Genomic DNA, 25,099 nt, shown 5'->3' with positions numbered 1-25,099 from the left:
TTAGCTGTAAACACACAGTACAGTACGTCACGGCTAGGGCGAGCCTGTAATGAAGTCCTAGTAATTAAGCAAACATAATATTACGAAGTGTTCCTCCGTTCTTCAGCTGTTCCTTCGCTATGGTGCACCGCAGCGCGCATACACGTTTGCGAAGCTACCTTCAATTAAAAAAATATTCTTTGAGTTTAACAAAAAGTAGCTCTGAGATTTTTTTGCAACATTTTGCGAGGAAGACGGTGCAGCGAATGCTTGAAGCTTGATCACGCTTCTATCCCAACCTCCTCATACCGAAAGTTTCGGTCAAAGTGGCATTCCGTCGAATATTCACAACTTCCCGATTTTTACTGCGGCTTACATTACATTGCACCCGCGGACTGGATTTTTTGTGTACTTAATGTACAACACGGGGGCTATGCGCTAAAAAAATTGGAGGAATAAAAATTTCAGAATTTTAGATTGCAAGCAGTCGTAAACTTGCGCAAAATTTGCAAATTTCGTGCATGCTACAAGCGTCGAGACCATCTAGTGCGATGGTGAAAACTGCTTAAATACGGTAAAACAAACTCACCCCTATCAAATAAGACGCTTTCTAAAATGATCCGTGCCTTATGTGAGCCGTAATGTCTGTTCAAAACGCCATAGGTTTTCTCCAAGAACTGCATCTTTGAGGGGCTCTGCACCCCATAAAGTTCAATGTCGTTAGAAAAGACCAATGTTTTGTTGCTTTCGGAGTCATGAGGAACCACAAAAAAAAAAAAAAAATCACAAAAAATTCTGGGGTGGGGGGTCGAGCGGCACCTCTGGATCATTTGGCGTGGAATGGCCCAATGTCATTTGTTTACCTTGCTGAAAACGGTTAAGAAACATTCATTAACCTGGCTTACTTTCATCCAGGCTACGTTAAGAAATATGATACCAGGTAATGTTGTTGTTCTCTATACTACGCTTTACTGATAACCAGTAGTTAACGCGCGCCAGGTCTAGGTCATTCAATGGTCTCTCTTGCTAGTCCGTGCTGGTCTTGCTTGTTAGGAGCCGGCTGTGCAGTCTAGGTGTTTTTCCTGGGTGTTCCTCAGGCGCTTTAAGACAGACGTCGGCACAGTTCCGTGTGAAGTCGGTTTAGGCGCGCGATCCCCCCCCCCCCCCCCACACACACACTGCGATAATCGTGACGGTGCCCACCTAAGCGTGGCCGACGGCGGCCAGCAGTTCCCTCATCGCCGCCGCCACCACCACAACTTGTCAGTGGGACGTTCCTTATTCTATTTTGTCATATGGTGCCCCATTCACGCCGTCCATAAAAGCAGTTGATCTTTTCACTTTCCTTTTCTCACGAATGGGTTCCTCTTTCTCCGACAGTGACTTCCCACCACCGCCAGAGTCGGCAAACTACATGCACAACAAGGCCATGCTGTCGTACTTTCAATCGTACTCCAAGCACTTCGATTTAGGCAAGTGCTTCCAACCAAATAAGGAGGTCATTCGGGTGAAGCAGGATGAAAATTTCGTCGAAACTGGAAGGTGGCACGTAGTGTTGAGACACACGAAGACGGGTGTCGAGAGCCAGGAGATCTTTGATGCCGTCATGATATGCATCGGTCATCACGTTTATCCACATATGCCAAATTTCCCTGGCCAGGAGAACTTCAAGGGCACGATAGTCCACACGCACAGCGTCAAGGAAGCGGACGACTTCAAAAATCAACGGGTCGTTGTAGTCGGGTTAGGAAACTCGGCTGGCGACGCTGCTGTGGAGATAGGAAATGTGGCATCGCAGGTATGCGGACTTGAGAAACATTTCCTGGGCACGTGTTCTTTCTTACCGCATCCGTCTTTTTTTGATATTACATTCCTGGCGCAGTGCAAGAAGTAATACCTCAATAGCCGCGTTTACATGAACTGGCGTGTCGAGTTGACTGTCGAGTCGAATTGAACTCTACCCGACGCTGTTTACATGAACTCGCTCCAAAGTCCCGCGCCGAGCCGAGCAGTGCCAACACAGCCGTGCAGTGTCGACCGAGTTAATCCACCCCCTGCTGTCGGGTTGACCAGACTCCACTCGACGAAGAGTCAACGCCATAGATTGACAAGTTACCCGTCAAAAGGAACTCGGTGCGAGGTAGATTAGTGTGTGAAAATGTAACTAAGTTACTTAATAATGTAAGTTAGTCTAATGTTAGTTAATGTAACGAAGTTCTTCGGCCTGAAATGTAACTCGCGGTTACGGAGTTACTTAAAAATAAGAACGAGTTATTTCGAAGTTACTTCCGACACAAAATAGCGCTATACACAGGTGCAGCGCGCGTGAGCAGTTGAGTTAGATCTTGAATTGCCTGCGGAGGAGTGCAACATATGCTTAGATAGTTTTCATTTGTCCCACAATTCCAACGCTTTACATGTTACTCCGTGTGGGCGCACAATGGTTCAGCTTCATTTCGATTGCAGCGGTTCTTACTCCCTGAACAGAACACTGTCATTGATTGAGTATCACGTTTTCTGGCATAAAATGCCACGAAAGAACCACATAGAAACCAAGGAAATATGTGGGCGTGAGTGAAAAGTGAATTAAAAGTAACTTGGAACTTAGCTTAAGTTATTTTGGCGGAGTTACCTGAAAAGGAAATGAGTTCCTCTGAAAGTCACCACGGCGGTAAAGTACCGAGTTAAGTTATAAGTTACCAGAAAAAGGAACTTACTTACAGTAACGAGTTACTTCGAACTCGGGTGAACGCGACCCGACAGCATTTATACGAGCGAGTAAAACTCCACAGCTCAACTCGACCCGCTCCTGTCGAGTTCATGTAAACGTGGCTAATGTTCAGCTGTCGAAAGATTAAAGGAGCACCGAGGTGACTCCCTTTTTTTTTTCGGCTGCGGCGTGTTCTGCAGAACGACGGGGGAAAGGTGGGAAAGTGAACACATACAAAAAAAGAAGTTGAAACACATTATAAACAAGTGTGGAAGGCCACCGTAGAAATGTGTGTGCGCGTCCTGCCCGTTTTCGTTTAATACATTTGTAGACAGGTGAGGTCAGCAGCAATACTCCGCACAATCGCGGTCACACTTCACCCTGTTTGGACAGATACGTTGCACGTGGAAGAAAAAACTCTATTCGTTCTCTGCAGTTCTCTTGCATCGGATATATACGCACGAGTAATTAGTAAATGTGACGATTGATTAAATATAAGATATTGTATATATATATTGCGTAAATTTATAAATAAATTACGTATAAATTATATAATGGGTTCTATGAACATTAGAGAATCATCTAAGCGAACGCAACTGTCCGTGATGCGTTTACTCGAACGTAACATGTTCGTGATGGCGTGATGTCTGTGATACTTATGGTAGGCTCTATATGAACAAACCATTTACGCGAATGTAACAACCCGCGCGAGTGCAACACCTTGTATGCATTGAAACACCGATTAGGAACAAACAACAAAAACCTTATTTTTGATATGATGATTGGGGAGCTTCATCGCCAGAGGGCGACGCTCTATCCCATTGCTGGTAGTAATGTGGTGAAACGGAATAATGAGTCCCCTCACAGTCAGGACCCAAGTCCTACGGTGTCCGAAAAGTTTACAAGTGCTTTTTGGAGCAGAGCGTTGGTGGGCCGGATTTGGCCACGAACCAAACAATTTTCACATAGCGAGAGGACATCAGTGACTTGCGGTCTTTGGCCTAAGTAGCCCTTGCGCAAAAAAAAACTTCAACTATACATACATACACAGCGAGAGGGCGATACCGATTGGGTAGATACCTTTCATAACAACCGTTCATTTTACCTTGAGAGTAAGAATTTACTTACCCGTGCACAACCTCTACATATAATTATATGTGGATTCGCTTTTCAAATGTTTCAAACATGCCAAAGTTAACATACAAATCTTTGGATGTACTGAACAGCGCCACATGCCATTGACAGGCATTCCTTCTGCACAGGTATACCTATCAACTCGTCGTGGCGGCTGGGTCATGAAGCGCGTCGGACCTAACGGAATACCGAGAGACCTCACCGCCATAACGCGGCTCAACAACTATGCGCAGCGCATTCTGCCAGAGTCATTCATATCTGGCAAAGTCGAAGACATGCTGAACGCTGCGTTCGACCATGAAGCATATGGCTTGAAACCGAAACATCGCTTCCACCAGCAGCATCCAACGACTAACGACGAAATTCCCAATAAAATTCTCAGTGGCCAAATCATGGTGAAAGGAAGGATCGTGGGGTTCACGAGTGAAGGCGTCCTGTTCGAAGGCGAGCAGCAGGTAAGTGCAAGACAGGGCATTTTTGTAGTTCGGCAGTACACAATCGGCAGAATGCGGGCTGTATGCCGCGACAGACCACTGTTCCTTGGAGAGGCAGCTCCGTTGACTAGCTGTTCAGTAACAGTTCTTGGAAATATCCGCAGGAGTTTGTAACTAATCTCGTGCCAGCAAGAGTCTTACACCGTTTCATAAAGTTACAAAGTCTCACACTGTTACAAGGTCTCACGCTGCACTCTCCCAAAATATTGTTTGAACGAAATTTCTAGTTTTGGGACGTACGACGTCATGGTGTGCGCAATCTGCAGACCGTCTGGCATCATTGCTCCTCCGAGCTCGGTTTCTCGTCTCCCCACCAAGGCTGCTTGCCTCAAACTTCCAACGTGAGCCGGAGACCGGCGACGCGAAAGGTGCGTGCGCGCGCTGTTTCTAGAAGCCAGACCGCGATGCTTTCGGTGATGTCACCTACTTTTGGAGAGTCTAAAGTATGACGTTAAGCGGGTTCTTTTGTAAACACGCCGACGCACTTAATGTTCACTGGTGGGATTTACAATGAAACCTCCCTGCGTCGTACACTCGCGATGCAGGTAAAACGCGTCCTCTTAAAGGGAGACTTCGCAACCAAACGAATTTTGAGCTTGTGGTATTCCCACAATCATTTACACGACCAGAAGACAGTTGTGAAAAATCAATGCTGAGAATGTAGTAAATAACGAATAGGCTGAAAACGAAGGGGTATTCATAAAAACGACTTTTGAAATTTGAGAAAGGCTAGCTTCGACCAGCGAGCGTCGATGGAGGAGCTTTTTCTTTCTTTCTCTGGTCGGCCAACTTCACCATACATTAGTCATACCACTTCTGCACGGTTTCCTGAGTCGTGGAAGCCCACTAAACGCTGTTTTTTTCATCAGTGTCCGAGTATTTTGATCTCGAATCTTCGTCCTTTGCGTTGTTCATCAACATTCATCTTCATCATCACTCCCCATCTTCTCCCCCTCAAGCAATGGGATAGGGTGCTGCCTCCACGGCGAAACATTCCACTACATCATCATTACTTATTTGTTGTTGTTGTTTCGGGAGTGTAACACAGCTGCAGCGACCTGCGTGGTGTACTACTTGTCCGCTCCATGCAGATTGCAGAGTGACGCAATGCGGTGACCTTGGGAGGGAGAAATGTCTGCGACCTCCTCTCGGCGTTCCTGTTTCTGTTTGATTCCTTTCTAATTTGAGGCATAATTCGTCACATGAGCGAAAAACAAAGTTTATAGCAGGTATACAGTAGATGTTATGTACCAACTACGATATGCAGCAATTTTTTTCTCCGATCGTTCCGAAGTCACCCTTTAAGGAGACGTGCGAGTTTGAGAATGGAGTGTAAAAAGCAAAGAGAAAAACACGTCATGAGGCCACAAAATGCGTGCTTATTGAACTCATTGTATATATTCATGTCAGATAGAACCATTCTTTGCACGAAAATGCGTGTTTTGTATTGTATGTTTAATCAGCCAAAGCCATGTCAACTTCAATTTCAAAACCTTAACATCACCTAAAACATGTGAGAGTCACTGGTATGCCTATTCGTTATTTACTAAATTCTCAGCATGTTCCTGCTGTCTCTACAAACCTTTCTTTCTCTCAAACGTCACACAAGCTTTCTCTTTGGCATTGCATTACGGGTTAGAGGACACTTTCTCGAAAGCTTTAGTCCAGTAGACAGTTTGATGGGCTCCAAGCAAACTGAACAGAAATGAAAACTTCAAAACAGTGTAACGACATTGACTGACAACAGAGTACGATAATCCATTTCGAAAAAAAAAAATAAAAAAAGCTCGCAGATTATCTCAGGGAGAGAAACAGCGGAAGGTGATTAAAACATTTCCCCTTTTGGGCCTTCCCAGCACAAAGGATGGCTAGGATTGGGAAAATCGAGGCTGACATTTTGTCCGACTGAGCCAGTGAAATCCTGTCCAACTTCCCGGATAACAGACGCGGATCTAGTGAGGGGTTTGGGTGTCCTGAGCCTCTGCTCAATTTCTGGATCTACGCTGCTTTAATTGACCCTAGTAGTGCATGTAACGTACTGTACAAAGCTGGAGCCCCCGTCTCCGCCAAAAAGCCTGGATCCGCCCCTGCCGGGCAGGGCGATCTCCGGCGTAGGGCATTCGTTCCATATGTATGTTCTATATCAGCTTGCCAAAGCAGTGACATCTTGTATTGCTGCCTGGAGGATGGGACTTATCGGACGTAGGGAGTTGTATACGTCGAACAGAGAAGGAGACAGCAAGCTAACAGTGGTGTGGACATGACCAAGGATAACATTTCCTTGAGATGAAGAAGGCAACATTTCCTTGAAAAAGGACGAGGACGGAACAGCAACAAGACAGGGCGAGGCTCAGTTTCACATTCCACCTCCCATCACCTGTCTTGTTGCTGTTCCGTCCTCGTCCTTCCTCAGGCTCAAGGAAATATTGCCTTCTACATCTGCACACCAGCTCGTTTGCCTCCTTGTGTTATGTTCAACATTATTTCCTTGCGACTGAGGAGAAAGAGCGAAGGTCAAGAGCGAACCGTGTAGACGTTATGTAATCAAAATTAGGCATAAGCACTCTGATGTAATAACATAACACAATAAGTTCATAACAAATGAAACTACACACGGCAAGGTGTATATAAGGCAACCGTGGACTCTTCCCTTCGATGTCCACAGAAAAATGTAGACCACTGCTGACCTCACTTTCACCTTGCCAGACACAAAAACGTATTTGTGAAAGAGAATTTTTCTCAGACCTGAAAGAACCTCAAAATTCTTCCTGTTACCTAGCTCAAACTTCGACAAAGAAGGCAATAATGTAAGCAATAACCCGAACGCGTCTGAACTCTGGAAAACATGTTAAGCCTCCTATCACCTACGATCCTGTCCTTACAGAATCAATGTTCCTAGACTGTTTTATAACTGATTTTTCTTATTCTTTTCCAATATGGACGTGAATACACAACCGGTTGTAACGGGAGACTATCTAGACCACCTACTTTGTCCACACCTACTTGGGAAGCCTCCTCGTAGCTTCTTTCGCGATCTGCCTTGCATGCGTGTATGCACACTGTTCTGATTGGGCACATTCCACCTTCGTTTCTTCCTCATCCTTCCCGTATATTCTGACACTCAACAGAATGTCATACTCCTCATGTGAGAGATGAACATCATTTTACTTTGCGATCATTCGTTTGAGCCTTATTTGGACTTCGGAGTGTTCTGGCTCAAGGATATCGAAGATCAAGCTGCGCTGTACGATGTTATGCAGATGTATTTTCGTCACAATAATGTCTTGTGGTCTTGAGCCTTACGAACCCCATCTCTGATCGACAGCGAAAAATATTGCTTCGTTCTTATGTCTTCAGTACCGCTTACTGCATTTAAGTGAATATAGTTGTTGGATGCAGGTGACCCCAGTGGATGCTGTCGTCCTTGGAACAGGATACGAGTTCAAGTTTCCCTTCTTGCCTGAATCCATTGTACCAGTGCACGAGAATCGGGTTCGACTGTACAAGTACGTGATACCACCGGACCTGCCCCATCCGACATTAGCAGTTATTGGTCTCGTACAGCCTCTTGGTCCCATCTTCCCCGTCGCTGAGATGCAGGTATCGTGGAGACTGTGTGCTTGTGCTTACTACGAACTTCCAAATAATAATAACAATAACTGGGAGTATATTTAGTACCAAATGTTTTTTACGCCTTGATTTAATTGCAGCTTATTATACTTGTTCGTATAATCTTGTCATATGTACTCGAAACCTGTCTTAAGCTTTACTATTTCGCTTGCAATTTGTAGACAATTACAGCTCCGCTGACACTCTAGAGTGCACACAAGGAACATGTGACATTATGCGTGAGGTAGTTGCCAGGGAACTCGTCCGGATGCCGTGGACGGCCTTCCCGGCCGTTGGCCGCAAAAGAGGCGCCTATGTCGCGCTGCCCATTGCCAGATTCCCATACTTTTTTATGAACTCGCTCAACTGCTTTTGCGCCTAAAAATGATACAGAGTCATATGATCGTATTGAACGTATTAATCGCTGTTTTGCTTGTCAGCGTTATCAATCGACCAACCGATCGATCAATCAATCAATCGATTGTAGAAGATAAGTATGCGTGACGTCAGAGTGAACGACATAGCGACCACTGACCTCCGTCCTACGTGGACTGCACAGGGACTGGAGTAAACTGCGTATTACTAGAAGGGACCACAAAATTGAGAGATGCCACTCCATTCACAATCGAAGGCGTTTCTTCCAAAACCGCAATATCGGGGCTCCGTCCTGGTAACACAGGCCGGACCGCCGCGAAAGCTGGAAAGACGATATGTATTGTGGGAACCCGAGTTCCCACTCTCGGGGCGTCGGCCCGTCCATCCAGTGGCAAGGGAAGGCACAACGCAGAAGAGGTTTATTGCATAACTTACAAAGCTAGCAGAGAGCCGTTCACCGCCATCTTAGATCGCAAAAAGAGTCCCCTGCAAAGTAGCGCGCGTGCTTTTAAGCGCTGTCGTATCGTAGTGCCCCCACAACATTTAGCACCTTTCCCCCTTACACAGGTAGCGCTGCTTTGCGCTTGATAACGTTTGTTGATAACCAATGTTCTGCTTCCTCCACACACTATACAGCCGCATGTTACGTCGCTCTGTTGTGGACCAAGCTCCCTGTGTTATGTAAACATTGCAGCGACTGAAGTGTCACAGTGGTGGGCGCCTGCCACGCTTAGAACTATTCCCGTGTTCTGGCGTATTGACTACGTGTGTTCGTTTTGCCCACCAGTGGGCGGGACCAACGCCGCCTGGATACAGAAGGCCTGCTTATTGTCTCCTCTCCCTCCTTCGCTGCGTGGACATATATAAAGTCAGAACTTGTCTGCTACTGCGAATCGCCGTTCTGCGAATTCAAGATCTCAGAAATGATTGTAGCTAACTTAGCTGCAACCCTTTCCAGAAAATCAGTCATGAGAAAGACATGGGACCGTTTCGCTCTTATTTTAAAGTTTTCACATGGGAAATTTCCATTTCCCATTAAAGTTTCCCATTTAGTACGCGGGGACATTCAGTCAGTTCGTCTCCATGCCCACGACCGCTAAAAGTTCGTTCGCGAGTGGCTGCCGCCGTTTAAAACATGATCCTGATTGGCTGACTCTTAGTTGTAACTTCTAAGCAGTAAGAGTAAGCAGGCTTTCTCTATCTAGGTGGTATTGGCTTGACCCATTGTAGCTCACGTGACAATAACGTGTAAATTACAGGGAGCTCTATTGGACGGAGCTTCCGTAATTAGACAGCGGCTACCCTCCTCTCCTATCGAAAGAGTGCTTAATGCGCAGTACACGTAATAGAGGTCAGTCATTGCTACACTTGTCTAATACACAATTGTCTGAAAATATAGCTAGGAAGCAAGCGTTATGATGCATAATGTAAAAATCCCGAGACTAGGGAACACGAAGGGACAGACACAAACACGAAGTCTCAAACTTCGAGTTCTGAGACTTCGTGTTTGTGTCTGTCCCTTGGTGTTCCCTAGTCTCGGGGTTTTTACATTATGCACAATTGTCTGTTATACCCATGTCGCAGGGGCTGTCTTCAATGATCATTGAAACGAATTGCTACTGAACATGCGCGTAGTGCCAACACCACCTAGATATAGAAAGCCTGCTTACTTGTCCACCTGAGGTAACAACTAACTGTGTTTTCCACGACCGTAGCCAAGCGCGAGCGTGCTTTCAGCAGTCGCTGCCATGGAGACGAGTCAGCGGCAGCCACTGTCGTCTGGGAGTAGTGAACGTCCCCGCGTGCGGAGTGGGAAAACAAAACAATTCCTAATACGGCCCCATATTTTTCTTAACAGTAATTTTCTGGGAAGCGTGTTGTACTTTTAGTCTGCAAGTTCAAATTTGACAAGTTAGGTGCAATAATTTGCGAGTTCTTGAATTCGCAGAACGGTGAATAGCAGTAGCGAACCATAGAGTTAATATATGAAGCCTCTAGAGAACGTACTTGGCGCGGCGTCAATGGGATTCTCCTATCCCCGAGCGTGACCGCCCGAGCGCAGCCATCCGTTGGTCATGGACAGTGTTAGTGGACGAATTTCAGCCCCATAACTACAGCGGAGCTGCTCCGTTTGTTGCCAACCCTGTGCAGTCACGTGGGATGACAAACGGGGGAACGACCCGATGGAGGCAACGGCGTCCACCGTAGGAAGCGAGTTCAGACATGTAATTGCGTTGAGTACGTACCCAAGCAGCACAATGTACTGAAAGTCGAGTGCAATAGGGGTGGACGGGTAGGTGGAAGGCCTTGAACAGACTCGTGAAACTAAAGAACATTGATAAGACACATACCGTCCACCCCTATTGCACTCGACTTTCAGTACACTGTGCTGCTTGGGTACGAATCTTCGGGATACGTGCAGAATTGAGTAGTGCTATCGGAATCACAAGGTAAACGTTGCCATATGAAACGTGAATCATATCTTATCTATGAGATTACCTGCGACACCGCAAACCCTTTGGTTTCCACCGAAACGGATGAAGATGTTTACCGCCTATGATGTGACGTTGAAGTGGCCTTTGTATGCTTTGCGAGCGAAATCAATAAATCGTTACCCATCGTAACAAATGTAAGCATGTATTTCGGAAGGCAAAAAAATTCCAAAGATGAATACACGCAGTAAACCGTTATTTTCATGCTGCTCTGCGAACCAACGCGAACCGGAAATGGCAAAAACGAAACCACCCGACTACCCGCCATTCCATGGTCTGGTCTGTCGAGTTTAGTGATAATAAAGTGACGAACGAACGGCAGCACACAAGCAAGTGGTGTAGTGGGAAATATATTCACTGCTTATTTGTTTAACGAATACATATGAGATACGCATATAGAACGCCGAATTTAGATAGCAAGTGATGGATTTAGGGAAACGAGCACGTCAAGTTTAGCGGAATAAAGCATCCAACGGGAGGCAACGCCCTCCATGACCAACGGATGGCAGCTCCCGCATGGTCACGCTTTTTTGAGCGAGTCCGACCCCCTGTAGCGAACGAATGCTGACTTTATGTGACCACGTAGCGAAGGAGGGAGAGGAGATATTGACCAGGCCCTCTGCATCCAGGTGTCGTTCGGAGTGCCACGAAGCGCATGACTTGTCAACCTGTCAGGGAGCATTGGATCCAATGCTCACTGACAGGTTCACACGACAGACACTTGGTGGCGCTACGTCCAAGTTCAATGGCAGTTGGTTTCAAAGACCATTGAAAATTGCCCGTATGGCAGAAGTATTATAGACATTTCGGAACACATCCAATCATCTGTTCTAACTTTAGAACTACATGTGCAACTCGCGCGTAAATGTGTTCACTATTTGACCCAGGTGCGAATTTAGGAGGGGGGTCAGAATGTCCTGACCCCCTCAATTTCAGTAGTTACATAGAGTATCAATTCACCTTAGTGGCGTAATAGCATGCTGTCCAAGGCAGGACCCCCTCCTCTCAGAAAAATCCTTAGTCCACCTCTGATTCGACCACAGTATAGCGCAGAACTTAAAAACGAAACCATAGATGTTTGACATGGCCCTTGAAACGCCCTCAAGTAAATTTTATTACATTAACCAACTTTCCAGTGTACGGCAGCAAGTGTCGCTAATCAGACGTTACTAAAATGGCACGCAGTTGATTTCATAAATCGCTCAGTTTCCATTTTACAACAACAGTGTCCGCGCATAACTGAAAGATACCTGATTGTGTACGAAATATCACGAGACGCATGGCAAGTGGCGCAGGCTCAGCTCGTCGTCTACAAATGCATTGTGTACTTATGATGCTTGCAATATACACCACCATCAGGTTGCATATCATAAACCATGTGATACACAGTACATTACTTTATACCAGTCATGCAACCATTCAGCACTTTTAAAAACTGACCCGTTTAATTCTATATCTACAGGCCCGCTGGTTCGCTCATCTGCTTGGTGGGAAAATCCGGTTGCCGCAAACCACTGAAATGCACCGAGATATCAACGCTAAGCAGGAAGCTGTGGATAAACGGTTCGTTCCTTCACTGCGGCACACACTGGAGGTATACATGAATATTATACTCATAGTTTTAGGGATTTCTAGTAGGATAGGGTAGCGCAAAATGAGACACAAATTTGCATTCAGCGTCATCTTTTATGTTGAGGCATATTTCTACTTCATAAGAAATGTAGAAGCATTCTAATAAGGGCTCGAGCTGACGACCTGTAAAGAGTAAAGCGGTAAGCTTATACCATCTTCGATATACTGCACCGGCGCGCATTGTTGCGACACCCCATCTTCGATAAACTCCACCGGTGCACGCCGGAGATATTCGATTAACGGGTTCCACACGCTCGGTGCGCCGCCAAGTTGCCCCGGCGCGCACAGAGGAAGTCGGCCGGGCGACGGCCATGCCGGTCGACTGATACCGGAGCCGTTTTCAGAACAAATAAGTATCCGTTAGATAGATCGTCCGCAAAAAAATCGTGAAGGAACTCCTTTTTTTTTCTCTTTATTTTGTTCGTTGCGCATCTTCAGAGACACCCCTAATGTGAGAGGGTGAAGGAGCACAGTGCCGCCTCATGCGTCGAAGGTGAGCTTTAATTTGCAGAAACAAAACAAAAACAAATGTATCGGGTTACTCTATCGGAACTGCCCTTATCTTGGGTTGCATTTTCTGTTTTCTTTTAATCTTTTTCCATAACGCAAGAGGCGATACTGTGCTCTTTCACCCTCTTACATTGAGGATGAAGGAAAGACGCGTTTCCGAGATGCGCAAGAAAGATGAGAAAGATGACAAGAAAAAGATGGTGTTCCTTCACGAATTTTTTGCGGGCGATCTATCGAACGGATTTTTGTTCTGATAACGACTCCGTTATCAGGTGACCGAAGGAACCAGACGTTCTCATTTGGACAACTTCGTAGCTTTTATAATTAAAAAGTTAGGTATTGAAAGTTAATTAAGACATAGCCATAGGAGTTTGCTATTGCCATCCTAAGAGTGCCCTTCAGCATATGCTGTATTGCAAGTGATTTCATCTCGGAAAAGGTGGTATTTTATTTATTTTATTTATTTATTCATACTACTGGCTTACAAGTAAGCCTAAGTAGGGTGGGATACATACACTTAAGGTAAACACACAAGGTCAACAAAAAGAGATAACAGAAGACATTACTTCAGAACTGTCGCTATCAGTTTACAGAAATTCTCAACCGTAGGACTATTCATTATCGCCTGTGGTAGCTCGTTCCATTCCAGGACAGTCCGCGGGAAGAAAGAAAATTTAAAACAATCACTTTTTGGGTATATATATATTTAAAATATACGTTCACACTTCGCTTGCACACCCTGTATATAAGATGTTTACTTTTATTCGTTACCAAATTTTTATTTAAAAACTAGCAGAGCAGAATAGGTGCCGTTTTCGCAGTGGATTTTGCAGTGGATTTGCGCTAATCTGTTGTGCCGACTTCAACCAGGTAGCAGGTAGAACTCTGCAACCTTTTAGGCACAACATATGCAACCACTATTACTTCCTAAAAGGTGTAGCTGCTCCACCCTTTCTTCTAAGAGTGCAAAAAGCAGAACTTTTCAAATTCCCTGCGAAAGATCAGATGCCTCTCACTACGAGCACTGCCATGTTGCAGGTTTATCTTCAATATTGCCCTTGCTCTGGATGCCACCGGTGTGGAGCACTCCGCACCCTGCTGGTTCTGGGGTGGGCAACCAGGGTGCAGTTTTATCGAATATGCTATAACTCTAACACATAATATATAGGATCAAAGTTAAAGGGGCACTAAAATGCAAAACCAAGTTGACTTCAAAGTATGCTATGTTACTTTCGCACTTATTGTCATAATTGAAAACGTTAATTCCGGTACGAAGTTACAATCAGAATTATACGAAACTCTTTCTTACTTCGGCACTAGGCAGTGAACGTTGCTTCAGCTCGTGCATTGTGTATACATCGGGTGCTTTTAGTTCATGCTGCGCGTGCGCGCCACGCCGTGGAGCAGTTCCCGCGAAAAACATAGTGGGAGTTACGAAGCGGAGTGGTGTCACTGCCCGAAGGACGTGAATATAATTGTTGTCAGTGAAACATTCGTGTGACTGTTGCGGGCTACAACTCAGTAAATGGGTATTGAAAGATGCAGCAATGCGCATCATGCGACGCATGTACGGAACACTACGACCGGTCCCGTTCCAAAGCCACGCGCACACGATGGGCATGCACGCTTCTCCAGCTGTCTCATTGGATGCCGCCAATCTTTGCTTGCTGAGGATCCCTTTGGTTGCCGCCAAAGACGGCTTTGTTTCGATAGCGTTTTTCTTGTAAACGGTAGCTCTGTGCGAACTAATTTTGCTTGCACTACACTACTTAAAACACGAACTTTCAGTTGAGAACAAGTTGTATTTGCATTTTAGAGTGGTGAAAGAGCTCGCCGTTGTCGGCCTCACAGAGGTTGGCAGCGTCACGACCTGGGTTGAAAAAAATCCGGATATTTTCAAAAAGATCCGCTCCAGTGGACTTTTTTTTTATGAAGCCCTGATACTTTTGGATATTTTTGGAGAATATAGAGAAGCCAAGAAATGTGACAGGGAGTAAAAACAAATGTGTTTTGCTGTTCTTCTTGATTTCGGGTGATCTCTCATAGTTTCTGTTTATGAAACTGCCTGTCCCAGTAGCATTGAATGAGTTTCCATTGTTTTCCGAAAGGTAGAGTCCTATGCACGCGTGGCTGAATGTAGACGCTGGATTAGCTGTCGTACTTCAGTTACAATGTCTCCAGGAAGCAGAAGAAAGTCTCTTCCTGAATGGGAAGAAGCAGAAGAAAACGGGGGAAAAAGTTGAATTTGGAAAGTTCAAAAAGTCAAGTTAAAAAATATATAAAAAAAAACAGAAGTTAATCTTGCGCGTACCTGGGCTTTTGTAAGCCGCCAACACTACAATAAAATAAAGCGTAAGTTTTCTGTGTGACGTTGAATTAAGATTATCTTTCACATCGCATCTGGACAAAATCTAAAAAAAACGGATTAAATTGCGTGAATAAAATTCGAAACAATCCACCGGATGAAATCCATGTCGATTAAATCCAAACAACCCTGGTTACGACTAACGGCCTGGGAGAATGTGCGTCTTGGGCCGACTTCTGAAAGAACTGCGCCGACATATGTCTGAAAGCGTCTAAGGAAAGCCCAAGACAAACACCAGACAGCACAGCCGGCTCCGGGATTCGAACCTGGACATCTCCCAGTCTCGACATGACATGGCCAGCACGCTAACACGTGCTGAGGTGTAAACAAGTGACCTGTAGTTTTCTGCTTGACCACACAGGAAACGCACCAGGGGCCCGATCTTCAACTTGTCGTTATCCCGTAACGCATCCTGAAATGCATCACTTCGTCTGTGATTCGCCACAAGCTCTCGCTTGAGGGCCAATCGCAGCGTGTATTTGAATTCCCGACCTACCAAAACGCTTTTCACGTGCCGCCGCGTGACGCTTGGAGCATGGCAATAACGATAACGCCTGCTATGTGCGTGTTCAAGATCGGGGGTCAGACCCGTGGGTACGGGACATCGGCGTCTGGCGTCCGTGCTGGACCAGCCAGCAGCGCGCAGGTCTTCGGTTCTGCAGCTGCACTCACTCGCTGTTACATTAGCGTCACATTGAGGAAAATCGTACCATTGTTGCGTGGTTCGTTCTCGGCAAGAGATGGCGCATCGATTATTGTGGTAATATGGAGCGTGAAACAATTGATGTTCTGAAGCTGAAACAGATAGAAAGAACAAATACATAGAAAGCCTCAAGTGAGTAAGAAATTAATGATGAAAGAAGGAAGTCACTGAATAGGTTAGCCAGTTGTAGGACTCGAACCCACATCTTCTGGATTCCGTCCGTATTCAGTGCGCGTCATGTTTCATCGACGTTGGGGATTTAAATCAGTATTTGGTTTAAATCCGGATTCAAATCCACAAATGAGGCTGACAGATTTGATTTGGATTTGATTGGCGGCTTTGGATTTGAATTGAATCACATTTTGTTCGAAGATTTGGATTTGAATTAAATCACGTTCATGGGTGGAGTATTTGAGACCTGCATTAACTACTTTTTCTTTTCTCTCCTTTAAGCTGGTAGCACATTTTGGGGGAGAATTCTTGTTCGAAGTCTGGGTCCAATACTGTTGCGTCAGCTTAGAACGGAAGCTCATATTTATTTTTATATCAATTTCAAATTTAAGAACGAAGTTCTTGAACCTTGATGTTTGTGAAGTGGACTCATGTTATCGGTCATCTGTTGACACAAAGATGAGCACCAACTAAGAAAAGTATTGCATGACGAACCGCACGCGTGCTATCGGCTGGTGTACTCTTGTGACATGACAGTGGCAAAAAAGGCGCATCTTTTTCGTCGCTCGAAATAAAAAGACCCGACTTTATTCAGCATCTATGACTAAAGAGTTTCGCATCACTCTTTTTGTTTTGGTGACTAGGTGTTGCGCACGGCAAGAGCCCTGGAGCCAGCGTGCTCCAACACCGGACAGATTATGCGACAGCCGAAGAGTGCAGTTCGTGATGAAAAGTGAAATGGAGCGTTAGGAGAGGAAACGTTTGCTGCGCAATTTCTTAAGCGTTCATTTTCGAGTTTGACGGTTCTGTTTTTTAGCGCCCGTGTTGATGGTTTCAGAAGTCAGATGGCTTCCAGCGCCTGGAAGCCTAATGATGTAGTCCAATTAAGACTGCCAAGATGAACTTAATCCATCCACCTTTGAGCAGCTAGTGTTTATAAATAAGAATCGTGTGGGATAAAGAAACAACCACCAAAGATGCGACGAAAAATAGCTTGTCGCAAGTTTGTAAGCCACCGCTACGAATGCAAATAAAATTTATTATTTGACCATGAACCTACACAATTCCTCCTGTGAAATGGGACTGACGATTACCTCGATAATAATTTGTCGTGGAATTCAGCGTACATACATACAACGTGTATGCTTGCGCAACCGTGGCGCAACGCTTGCGCTCGAACGACGCCACTGCAATAAATGCGTGCAGGGTCTGCTATTCTTGTAACACTCTCATTGTGTGGTTGCTTTGGAGAAACTGCACAATGAGGAAGTATCGTATTGAAAAATCGTAGTTCGGATGAAAATCCCCTGAGAAATTAGTTTCTTCAATTTGTGCTCTTCCGACATGCACTAATTATAATTGTGTTGCAGATGAACTGGGTCGACGGCATGGACGCCATGGCCTCAGAAATCGGAGCCTGTCCTAATCTCGTCAAGTACTTCTTCACGGACCAGGCGCTATTCTGGAAACTGGTTCTGGGACCCGCTGTTCCTTATCAATACCGACTGGAAGGGCCTCATGCATGGAAAGGTGCAAGAGACGCCATATTTGGAGTGAGGGCAAGGATTGTCGCTCCTCTTAACAAGTCGCAAAAGTGGTTTACGGGGGAAGAGAGCGCATCACGGACCGTCTGCATCATGATAGGACTACTTTTTATCGCATTAGCTTATGTTTTATGTAGGTACTGTTAGCAAAACCTTTATAATTGTAACGTAGTATCCTGGGAGGCACGTGTCGTACGGGCTGCGATATTCCGGCTGTCCAGAGTGTGTGTGAGTGCAATACATACACCATTGAGTAGTGAGTTGTAAGTACATCGTTTCGAAATACATTGAGCAGATTACTCCTATTCTACATTTGTTGTTGTTGCGTAAATGTTCTAATGCAAGTTGCTCTCATGAAAGGAATAGTTCTGTCTCCAAGGGGCGATTTGTAAATTTCTATTTCAATGTGCAGTCATTCCCCAATCAACCGAACCCCATTCTTCACCTTCTTACCATACATATCATGTAAGACTTGTGACAGCCCTGATAATAAAAGCGCGACCGTAGTTGAAGGGCTGCTTTTTATCTTTCATGTGTAATCGCGAACCACTCCTTTCTCTGCTTTCCGCATTCGTTTAGCCAAAGACAAAATGTGCTGTAATTTGTGACGCATTAATAGAGGTTCTTCTGCCTTTATATGCGAATAAAACCAACCTTTTTCGTGTCAGACATCCGGGCTTTAGTCATCATAGTCTGGCTGTACAGCCATTTCCCTAGCAGCTTAAACATCTCCAAGCAATTGCCCCATTCTTATTGCGGTGTTGCAGGCTGTAGTTGGTTGTAAGTAACAGACATAAAAAATAAACAAAATTGGAGCAGGTGGCAGCCTTAACTGGCGCCTGTAGTGCAGGCTGTACATCTACCGACCAAGTATGGCAAAGTCTTTTCCTCAAAATGGCAGAGTGGGCCTGTTGGTACATGACTGTATTAAAACTGGAGCACGAGACACAGACAACGGAACACACAAGACGACACTTGCTCCACTATCAACGGATTTTTAATGGCAGCTCTCCTCAAAAGGAGTTGCAGAGGGGAAAGGGAGAAGACAAACAAGACCTACATCCACAGCCAACATGTCTTACATCTGCGTTCGAGATACTTCATTTCCTCACGTGTCAGTGCCACGGACGGTTCGCTCACACAATTGCCCAGTCTCCCGATTAAAAAAGCTTTAAACACTCCATTTCAGTTTTTGTTTTGAACCTACCCTTGATCTGTGGTTTTGTAAAATCGGGTGTGCAACTACACTTCACTACATGCACCCCAAATGTATCACTATCTGTGCCTTTGGTGTTGTAGTTATGCTCTTTAAGACGTTGATTGATAAATTTTCCCGATTGTCCTATATACACTTTTTTACACGGTAAAGGAATTTCATACACAACTGAAGGATCACACTTCACAAACTGGTTCTTGTGATTCACATCACACAGCTACACTGGTTTTGCATTGATCATTGGAATGAGTGATGACAACTTTGGCAATGAACTGAACACGACTGGTACGCCGAACCTGTTTGCCATTTTTTTCATATGATGAGATGTTTTGTGCATATTGTGTTATAGTGTTTTAATCCAGGTGGCCCGCTTGGCTGAGGCTGGGTTCCCTCCTCATGGAATAGCTTCAGTATTGCTTAGGTTACAAAAAGAGGTAAAAGGTGTAAAAAAACATCGGAATAAGCCGTCAGAACGACCTGTAGTTTTGCCATATATACACAAAACATCTCACCATATGGAAAAAATGGCAAACAGGTTCGGCGTAGCAGTCGTGTTCACGTCATTGCCAAAGTTGTCATCACTCATTATCACATCACAAGAACCACAAGAACCAGTTTGTGAAGTGTGATTCTTCAGTTGTGTATGAAATTCCCTTACCGTGTAAAAAGTGTATATAGGACAATCGGGAAGATGTATCAATCAACGTCTTGAAGAGCATAACTACAACACCAAAGGCACAGATAGTGGTACACTCGGGGTGCATGTAATGAACTGTGGTTGCACACCCGATTTTACGAAAACACAGATCAAGGGTAGGTTCAAAGCAAAAACTGAAAGTGAAGTGTTTGAAGCATTTATGGGGCAAAGATGATTGTGTGAGCGAACCGTCCGTGGCACTGACACGTGAAGAAATGAACTACTGTAAAGTGGTTTTTTCCGCGTGGAAAATATTTTCGCGTTTTCGAGCAAAGCTGCTTTGAGGATTGATTCGCGAGAACTTAAATTTGCGACACAGGTTTCCGGGAGTGCTTTGCTCTTGCATATCGTGCCGCCGTCAATACTCGGGCATATTTCGGCACGTACTAAGATATCCGTTGTTCACGTGGATTGCGGCATTCTAGGTCTATTCCTTTCTTCTCCTCACAGAGATGGGAGGAAAGGCCCTTTCAAATGGCCTTTAGGGGCCCTGTAGGAGGCCATAGGGCCGTGTGCAAGTTAGCCAGTTTATTTTAGCAGTTCTTATTAATTGTCACTCGGGGCACGGACCAGTTCGGTTGAGATGTGGTACTATCATTCAAGCTGGTTTTGAGAATGCGGGGAAAGGCATGTTCTGGCTTCCTGGTATAGTGGTATATTGCATGTATAGTGCAAAGCGTTTATAGGAGTAACAAAAGCATGATGAATTTTCATTTCTTTTCATCTTGCCTGACGGGATAAAACAATCTTCTGCGCTTGCTTAAACTGCCTGCGCTACATGGAGTAGAAAGGGTCAGGTAGTCGCGGTATAGCGTCGAACGCCGAACGATTTTCGCCCTCATATGGCCAGAGTTATTCGCGGGAACTTAAATTCGCGATTTTGGAGGTGTGCGCGAAAAACGCGAAAAATAATTCCGCGCGAAAAAAACCACTTCTACAGTATCTAGACCGCAGATGTAGGACATGAGTAGTGACTTGTTTGTCTTCTCCCTTTCCCCTCGGTAACTCCTTTTAGGGAGTGCTGCCCTTAAAAATCCGTTGATAGTGGAGCAAGTGTCGTCTTGTGTGTTCCTTTGTCCGTGTCTCGTGCTCCAGTTCAGTCAAAGTCTTTTCCTCTGTGACTCTTGAGGATCTCAATGGCGAACTCAGGTCGAGGCTTAAAGCGACAGTCCGAACCTCCGGAGGGTATTCGGATTGCGACTCCATTCGATTGTGCTCCACACGTATATCACCCACGTAAAATAGAAAGGGTGAAAGCTTTAAGCTTTTAGAGAAAATTAATTAAATCCTACGGTTAACCCATATGCGGTTCCGGTTTCTCCGTGACGTCAGTGTTGTTCCCAACGTCACAACTGTGCAAGACGACACAACAAGACTCAGCGCTTGTCTAAGGTGCAAAGTGAGATTTTCAGGTGAGACTTGACCCAGTTGGGATTGGCGATTTGTTTAATAACTTATGTTATTCCTAACTACGTAGCTTGTAACATTTTCTATGCAGGTGTTGGTGGTGTAACTCAGAGAGACGCGCCTGACAAATGCTTATGGTGTGTAGGCCAAATCTATGACGAGAACGGGGTCGAAACTTAACAACACTTACTTGTCTTTTCAAAAGGCATTGGTACTGCACTGAGCTTTTATCCAGGACAGTGAATACTGGCTACCCCCAACTGTTTTGGGGGTTCGGTCTCCGCAAACCCGAAAAATGACACGCTCGTTCTGTTTTTATTCTTGTTCTCACGATGCACTAAGGAACACCTAACCTTCATATCTCAGCAACACCCTCAAATATGCAGTAACCAGTCAATGTTAATAAAAAGCAGGAATGCCATGCGTATTGAAAGTACGGAAACCAAGAAAGGCGACGCACAAAGAACACACAGCCCGCCGAGAGGAGCGGAGCAGACACCGCAGAGGCTGGAAGAGAATGCTCCTGGCGTCACGACTGTCCAAGTGCGGCTTTCAGTCGGGGACAAAAGATACAAGTTGAAAGTTGCATTACAAATTTTCGCAGCCGAATATAAACGAAATATTTTGCATGGTGGCTCGGAAAGATATAAGGAATCATCTGATGAGGCTTATTTACTTCACATCTGGGGTCCATAATGTCCCTTTAAGTGCATATGCTTGATGTTCTTGTCAGATAGTCCTAGCAAGGGTGCTCACGGAATGGAGTACCGCCAAAAAGGGCCCGTGTACCTGACCATTGATGACATCACTTAATTAGACACTATGGAGCTCTAGTGCATCGCACGCTATCGCCTTTGCGTACGTAAGGGTAGCGTTGGTGGTCCTGCGCACGCCCATAACAGAAAGACAGCTTCGCGCAGTGCGCAGAAACACCAACGATATCCCTCATGTATGCAAATACGATAGCGCACAATTTACTAAAACTCTCTACTGACGCCTCAACCGCTAAATTGTCACAGTTGACGTCCTGCAAAGTCTTCCGCTCTTTTTTGAAACGCATCATGCGCAGAAGCCGTCACGGGGGAATTCGCACAGGGGGAACTGACACACAGGGGAAACGGCGTGGGGGAAATGAGACGGGGGAGTTGGGACGGGGGAAGCGTGCTACATCCCCTATTAATCACTGCTGCCTTCCGACACACTAAATGCGTTTTTTTTTCGCCGTCGAAGAGAACAATAGGAAACGCGGTAGAAAACCTGATTTCTGCTGTGATTTTACCATTTCACCATTGTCTATCAATGATGAAGCGTCACTGTAGCAGCACTGCAATGTTCAGTGACGGAGCGACGACGGCATCAGGCTCAGCATCTGCTTTTGTGGTTCCACTGCACAGGAAAGAGGAAATGGCACGACTGTCGTACAAAACATCTGCAACAAGAGCAGAATTGGTACCATCCAGCTTGCAATGCAGTACGTAGCAGCACAACAGTCACCTGCCGAGTGGGTGGTATGCAGCAATTTAGAAGCCGGACTCCAAGGCATGCTTTCGTTCTTGGGAAATGGCTGCGTGACATCGAGAGTTCGCCAAATATTAAAATTCAAATTCAAGTTTATTCAGGTTGTTATGGTGTTAATATAATAAACATGAGGAAAAGAAAAGAGATAAAGATCCCGGTTGAAGTCTACTCCCGATACATACTCAAGGCATACTCAACGAGTACTAAAATGTAGAGTCGGCGACCACGAAGTAAAGGCGCAGATATTGTTCAACGTTTTTGGCATCGCCGTCAGCGACAGCCTAAGTCGAACACGCCACGCAAAGCCATCCGGGAAATATGCGTTTATAGTCAGACGCGTGACAGCTGTGGCCGGCGGCCGTGGTGCATGCGCAAAGACGCACTGACTGTGCGAGCGCGACAACAATTGCGCTGGTCTGACTGCTCAAGCACGGTCGGCGGAAAATAGAGTATGGTCTATTCTGCGCGGGCGACGTCCTAGCGCGCTGAATGTCACCGGCTGCGCTTTTGCTAGACTAAAGAGCAATGGCTGCCAACACGCGGCCCCCTGGGCGTCCGCAACGAAAGAGAAAGAGAGAGAGAGAGAAAAGAAAGGAAGGGAAATACGAGAAAACATAATTGCAGCGAGAGAGAGAGAGAGAGAGAAAAGAAAGGAAGGGAAATACGAGAAAACATAATTGCAGCGAGAGAGAGAGAGAGAAAAAAAAAACAGAAGCTAGAAGACGGTATGAGCAATCATGGGCCTGCGGAAAGCCATTTACTTCTTGGATAACGTTGAATCACGACATTCACATACCCACTTAAATTAATACACTTCACACGGGAGCTCTCTTCACTACAATACACAGGAGCACTGCCGCTGCCACCCAACGCTTCGTCGGAAGGACAGAGCTCGGTCGAAGATCGTCCTAAAGTTTCGGAATTCGCAGGCGTCAAAGCGTCTCTTTCATAATCATGAGTTGAATTATCAAGCCTCCGGTGGACGTCAGTTTGCGCTCTGCAGGGTTTCCATGTCTTTGCGACCGACTACAAAAAGCACAGGAAGCATGGCCTGCTCGAAGCCACATCTGAAGCAGACGATGAGCAAGAGAAGCATACCTTCCAAGAGCATTGGGAGGTAAAATATCTGTTCGCCGATATAAATGACTTCCCGGGATGTCTGATGCGCCAAAAAAAAAAAAAAAAAAAAACTGTTGCTGTTCCTAAAGAGTAGAATGTCCGTCGTCATTACGAAGCGCTTCACAAAGGACAGTACGCGTAATTTACTGTAATGAGCCGCGAAGAAAAGGTGATGTGGCTCAAACCGGCAGCCACAAGACAAAAAAGACATTTTTCGCAGGGCTAGCAGAGGAAGTGAGGTCGCCGTTGAAGCAAGCCTCGCCCTGTCGCAGTTGATCGCAATAGCGCCAAAACCCTTCACAGAAGGTCCTTTTATGAAGAACTGTCCCATTCATGCAGCTGAAATTGTGTGCAAAACCGCCAAAGATTCTTTTGAGAAGATTAGCCTTCCTGCATTTACTGTCGCATGCGGGTTGAGGACATGGGTGCAGATTTGGAAAAGCAGCTGTGCGATATTTCGAAGAATTGTTGTACATATTCTCTAGCACTTGACGAATCCACGGACATAAATGATAGAGCTAATATAAAGACCCCTATGAGCTTGTGGGAGCTCGACCGGAGCCAGAGAAAGAGACAACCGGAACGGCCAGTGCGGCAGCAGAAGAGAAGTGTTTATTCGGAGCACGGGCTCCAGAAGCGTGAGCGTGCTGTAGTCAGCACTTCATTGTCTCTTGGATCACTACAAACTACCCTCCCCCTCGGGGGGACTGGAAGGATTGTCCGAAGCAAGGGAGCCCAGGAAACGGACTTTTTAGGGCGCGGGGCGGGGGACACCGGGCCCGATGGAAGAGGCGTGTCGAAGGCCTGCACGGAGGGCGCGTCGATGAAGGCTGGCTTGGTGCGGTCTATGGACACCGTCTCCGGCTTGCCGTTGAGGTCGATGACGAGGGTCTTCGTGCCATGACGGAGCACTTTGTGCGGGCCGGAATATGGGGCCTGAAGAGCCCGTCGAAGCCTGTCCACGCGGAGGAAAATGTGGGAGGCTTCAGATAGAGCCTTGGGAAGGTATCCCGGCGACGGCGGGGGAGGGCGGGTAGCCGTAGGATGAAGGCGGGAGAATGTAGATTGTAGACGGCGCACGTAGTCAGAGGGGGCATCGGGCGGCAGGGGGGAGACTTGGAACACGTCAGCCGGTAGGCGGATGGTAGTGCCGTATACCAATTCCGCGGAGGAACACTGGATGTCAGTCTTCAAGGCCGCGCGAATGCCGAGGAGGACCAGCGGCAGATTCTCGGTCCAGTGCTGGGGCGCGCCGCGGGCCATCAGGGCTTGCTTGAGATGCCGATGCAAACGCTCCACCAAGCCGTTGAAGGCAGGGTGGTACGCGGTGGTGCGGAGGCGCGTGGTACCAAGGAGCTTGGTGAATGCTGTGAATAGGCGGCTCTCGAATTGGGGACCGCGATCAGTGACGACTTCCGTTGGCA

The 25,099-nt window shown here is 46.0% G+C and overlaps 1 protein-coding gene across 2 annotated transcripts in view; it reads left to right on the top strand.

The window, feature by feature from the left end:
- The window catches only part of LOC135378520 (flavin-containing monooxygenase 5-like), a 38,453-nt gene extending 20,066 nt beyond the window's left edge, over nt 1-18,387 (top strand). For both annotated transcript variants that reach the window (XM_064611572.1, XM_064611571.1), the window contains 5 exons: nt 1,360-1,777; nt 3,952-4,278; nt 7,717-7,917; nt 12,256-12,387; nt 17,545-18,387. In XM_064611572.1, coding sequence (XP_064467642.1) covers nt 1,394-1,777; nt 3,952-4,278; nt 7,717-7,917; nt 12,256-12,387; nt 17,545-17,865 — 1,365 coding nt within the window. In that variant the 5' untranslated portion in view covers nt 1,360-1,393 and the 3' untranslated portion in view covers nt 17,866-18,387. The remainder of the gene's footprint in view (nt 1-1,359; nt 1,778-3,951; nt 4,279-7,716; nt 7,918-12,255; nt 12,388-17,544) is intronic.
- The last annotated feature ends 6,712 nt before the right edge of the window (nt 18,388-25,099 follow it).

Source organism: Ornithodoros turicata, chromosome 1 (genome assembly GCF_037126465.1).
Source record: "Ornithodoros turicata isolate Travis chromosome 1, ASM3712646v1, whole genome shotgun sequence".
Lineage (NCBI taxonomy): Eukaryota > Metazoa > Arthropoda > Arachnida > Ixodida > Argasidae > Ornithodoros > Ornithodoros turicata.
This window is presented reverse-complemented; position numbering and strand designations above follow the sequence as displayed.